Source organism: Penaeus vannamei, chromosome 4, assembly GCF_042767895.1.
Source record: "Penaeus vannamei isolate JL-2024 chromosome 4, ASM4276789v1, whole genome shotgun sequence".
Classification (NCBI taxonomy): domain Eukaryota; kingdom Metazoa; phylum Arthropoda; class Malacostraca; order Decapoda; family Penaeidae; genus Penaeus; species Penaeus vannamei.
In genome coordinates this window covers 12,036,928-12,041,927 of record NC_091552.1, presented here as the reverse complement: position 1 = coordinate 12,041,927, position 5,000 = coordinate 12,036,928, and the positions used below count along the sequence as shown (strand labels likewise).

The 5,000-nt window shown below is 41.8% G+C and overlaps 1 protein-coding gene across 1 annotated transcript in view; it reads left to right on the top strand.

The window, feature by feature from the left end:
- The window catches only part of LOC113822914 (uncharacterized), a 5,157-nt gene extending 1,852 nt beyond the window's left edge, over positions 1-3,305 (top strand). Inside the window, exons 3-4 of the mRNA XM_027375454.2 lie at positions 973-1,135; positions 2,280-3,305. Of these exons, the coding sequence (XP_027231255.2) occupies positions 973-1,135; positions 2,280-3,083 (967 nt within the window). The 3' untranslated portion in view covers positions 3,084-3,305. The remainder of the gene's footprint in view (positions 1-972; positions 1,136-2,279) is intronic.
- The last annotated feature ends 1,695 nt before the right edge of the window (positions 3,306-5,000 follow it).

The window sequence follows — 5,000 nt, the reverse complement described above, 5'->3', positions numbered from 1 at the left end:
TATATATACTTTATGTATATGATTGATAGGTATATACTGTAAATGTATATTATGCATAACTACTTTTTTAGGATGATGTTTCTAATTAATCAGACGTACGTAACTCTTTGGGTTATTATAATGTTATACACTGTAAATACCTGATTATTAAGGTAACTACCCATCACGAAAATGGCGTACCTAACTCGTTATGGTAATTCTTAATCGTGTACGTACATAACCTGTTCATAGGTCTCTTTTTATTATCATGTATATAATGTACGTAAATGATTGTTAGGATAATTTACTGCATAACGTTGTTAGGTCAATTTTGGAATCATTTTATATGTTGCACGCATTTGTGAAGGTCATTTTCTAGTTAGTTATATGCTGAATGTACGTACAGGGTAATTCTCAAATCTTTTCAATATAGTGCACGTAACACTTATTTTCTAATCATTGTTTTTTCCATACGCAATTGTTTGGGTATTGTTCTATTCATTTATATATTGTACGCGCTAGTGAAGGTAATTTTTGAACCATGCACATAAAACATACATTTCTGACTGTCTGGGCCATTCCCCCCCCCTCCCCAACCCTAACGACCCCATCTCTATCTCTATGAGTCCTGTAGCAAACTTAGGTGGTTAGAGGCTCCTGTAGGAAATTTAGGTTTATGATTTTGTGTGTGTAAGTGAGTGAGTGAGTAATTGAGTGAGTGAGTGAGTGAGTGAGTGAGTGAGTGAGTGAGTAATTGAGTGAGTGAGTGAGTGAGTGAGTGAGTGAGTGAGTGAGTGTGTGTGTGTGTGTGTGTGTGTGTGTGTGTGTGTGTGTGTGTGTGTGTGTGTGTGTGAGTGTGTGTGCGTGTGAGTGTGCGTGTGAGTGTGCGTTTGTGTGTGTGAAGAAGGCGCTGTTAGAGGCTCCTGCAGGGCATTCCCCTTACCCCATCGCTAACGAACAAGACCAAACTTACCAGGTGATATTGCCACACAGGTTGTCTTGCACGGCGATCGGGAACCACAGCGTACCGGGGAGCTGCACGGCCTACCTGGAGTGCGCGGAGGGCGGTGACGGAACCCCGAGGCCCAAGTCGTGTGGATTCCGTCAGGCATATTCCCCGCTCCTTGGGCGCTGCGTCGAGGAAACGCTCGTGAAGGTGAGACTCCTGTAGGAAACCTAGATGCTCGGAGTCCCCTGTAGGAAGCCTGGGCGCTCAGGGGCTCCTGTAGGAAGCCTGGGGGCTCAGAGTCTCCTGCAGGAAGCCTGGGCGCTCAGGGGCTCCTGTAGGAAGCCTGGGTGCTCAGAGGCTCCTGTAGGAAGCCTGCGTGCTCAGAGGCTGGGTGCTAGGAGGCTCCTGTAGGAAACCCGGGTGCTAGGAGGCTCCTGCAGGAAGCCTGGGTGTTCAGAGTCTCCTGAAGGAAGCCTGGGTGCTCAGAGGCTCCTGTAGGAAGCCTGGGTGCTAGGAGGCTCCTGTAGGAAACCCGGGTGCTAGGAGGTTCCTGCAGGAAGCCTGGGTGTTCAGAGGCTCCTGCAGGAAGCCTAGGTACTTAGAGGCTCCTGTAGGAAGCCTGCGTGCTCAGAGGCTCCTGTAGGAAGCCTGGGTGCTAGGAGGCTCCTGTAGGAAACCCGGGTGCTAGGAGGCTCCTGCAGGAAGCCTGGGTGTTCAGAGTCTCCTGAAGGAAGCCTGGGTGCTCAGAGGCTCCTGTAGGAAGCCTGGGTGCTAGGAGGCTCCTGTAGGAAACCCGGGTGCTAGGAGGTTCCTGCAGGAAGCCTGGGTGTTCAGAGGCTCCTGCAGGAAGCCTAGGTACTTAGAGGCTCCTGTAGGAAGCCTGCGTGCTCAGAGGCTCCTGTAGGAAGCCTGGGTGCTAGGAGGCTCCTGTAGGAAACCCGGGTGCTAGGAGGCTCCTGCAGGAAGCCTGGATGCCTGGGATCTGAATCTCTTGTCGGAAGCAGGATGATTGTGATGCTTTTGGTGTAGATGGGTATTTATTTATCTATTTTTTGTAGAGGGGGCGCTGTGGGTAAGATGAAATGATGGGACTGGTGGAGGAATTTCTACGAATGGATGGAAAGAGGTGAAAGGTACTCCAAAAATAATGTAGAAATTATTTAGAATACTGGTTTCTCGGTTTGTCTTCGAAGTGTTTATCTATCTGCGTCTTTATCAGTATCTCTTTCTCTCTCTCTTTCACAAACACACATGATAATATGTAAGTGAACGTCATGGGTATTACTTTTTCTATTTGTTTCAAAGGAGAAAATCGTTGCTCTATATTCACTTCCTTTTCTCTTGATTTTAGGGTTGCAATGTGACGTTAAGGTTGTCCGATCGAAAGCAGATCCGCGTGCCTTCCCTGGACCCCGTCTGCGCGGACGCTCCCAACCAGTACCTTTGCGCCAATTGCAAAACGCTGGTGAACTGTATCAACGGCAAGGCATTTCCCTCGGTGTGTGGAAGCGGCGACTTCTGCTACAGCGACAACGAGTCCTTCGGCAGCAGCGTCTGTTACCCTGGGCTCCCAAGGTCCTGCGTGTGTGACGAGAGGGAAGTATTCTACCAGGACACTTACGACAGAGGGGCGTTTTTCCTTTGTGATAAGTACGGGGAGACGCACCTCCACCGATGCCCGGAGGGACAGGTTTTCGACGAGGAGGAAGTGCAGTGCAAGAGCGCGTCGGGTCTGCCTGCCTGCGTGACTCCGGGGAAGTTTGCTGTGCTCGAGGACTGCCGGAGGTACTATGCCTGCATCGTCACTGAGGAGGGGTGGCTGCAGCACGCGTTCACCTGCCCGCAGAGCAACGGCCCTTCCATGTACAACGAGGAATCGGGGCGGTGCGAGGACCCTTGCAACTGGCGCCTCCCCGACTTCGTTTGCAAGGACGAAGGTAGATTCGCAGACCCGATGGACTGCCGGAGATTCTTCGTATGTACGTTGGACGCGGAGTCGGGCGATTTCCGACAGGTGTCCCGACAGTGCCCCGAAGGATACGAGTGGGAGCAAGTCGTGAGGGATGGCACGGGTCGGTGCGTCCCCATGAGCTCCGAAGAGTGCAAACCGAACTACGTCACACAGTGCCACATACCTCAGAATCTCTGCGCCTAGAATGTATTTCATGATCTATTAATCTTTATATTAATTAATTTCTGCGCGTATGATCAATCAATCTTGATTGTTAATTTCTGCGCGTGAGAATATGCCTCACGATTGATCAATCTTTATATTTATCAATTTCTGCATGTAAGAATAATCGCATGATTTTGAACCAAAGAATCTGGCCGAGGACTTCAGGCAAACGGCACACACTTGGGCTACAGGGTATGTCGTATAAAGCAATACGTCTATAACCATAACTATTTATAAACACACATACAAACACCCACACATAAATAAGTACACTTTGCATGTGATTCGATCTACACGAAATCCTAAATCAACCAATTTGTTGACTTTTAGCCATGACATTTTGTAATTTGTGTTTTTAGTTTAGGATAACAGCTGCAAGGATAAAACATTGGCCAGATACATACAATAACATTTTTAAAATTACCATTTTGAAATTTTGAATTTCAGTTTGTCGTGTACCTATTTGCTTGTTATTTATCTATTTATTTATTTATTTATATTTTCCTGATAGTAAATATTATTATCAATGTATATATATATATATATATATATATATATATATATATATATATATATATATATATATATGTATGTATGTATGTATGTATGTATGTATGTATGTATTTATATATACACATATATAAATATGTGTATATATACATTTATAAATACATGCATTCATACATACATACATACATATATATATATATATATATATATATATATATATATATATATATATATATATATATATATATGTATGTATATATATATATATATATATATATATATATATATATATTTATATATATATGTGTGTGTGTGTGTGTGTGTGTGTGTGTATGTGTGTGTGTGCGTGTCTATATATATATATATATATATATATATATATATATATATATATATATATATATGTATATACATGAATGTGTATGTGTGTTACTTTGTGCTTTCCATATATACATGTACCTGTTTGATAATGCGAATTGGTAGTGAACTACAGAATACTGTTCATCAAGCATAATACATGGAAAATAGTAAATACTCTTTATATACATCTTTATCCGGATATTCTGTTACGAGAGATATATGTTCAAGACTGAATATACCACATAAAGAACTAAGCAAGATCATAGAAAAAAATAACATGTCCGTATGAAGAAACTCATAATCGTCTTAACTTTATTAATTAACATATTTTAAGAGTCGGAAAAGAAAAGAAAAGAAGTAATGATCTAATTTATTTCATATTGTAATTACGTTGGGGAGTGAAATGAAGACCTCAGAATTACTCATTAGGCGATACGCATAAACAACAGAAATAACAGGCTTTGTTTTTGTCGTATTGTAATCAGCCGCTTACCAGACTGACAATTATATCGTACATTTGGGAAAGTATTTTCATGTTGCGAGTAACTTGGCGGGGAACATAGCCTAGAGCTTAAAATAACAGTAATGATTCCATGCTTTTTATATATCATTTTCTATTGTTAAAAGAGAGTGTACATTAACGTGACCGTCATCAAATTCCCAGAGTAATCGTGATAATTGAGAAGGGGTTAGTACATAAAGTAAGTTTCCTCAGCTTTGTAAAATGCACTCACTGTATATCTAAGTCCTTTAGTGCCTAACATCTAAAAAAGAAATCAATAAGTAAAAATAAGAAAAAAATAGAAATAAAAAGAATCAAAACAGATCAAAATGAATAATGAAAAGAAAAAAAAGGCTTCATTGCTTCTATTGTATTATTATACCATATATGACGCTAATATAACAAAATTCATATTAGACAAAAAACAATGCTATCCCCTTCTTGTCAGTTTTTTCCAGGTCCAAGTTCACACTATAAGGTCAGCGAAAAGGGAAACGTTATAATGTACACTATAAACGCGGTCT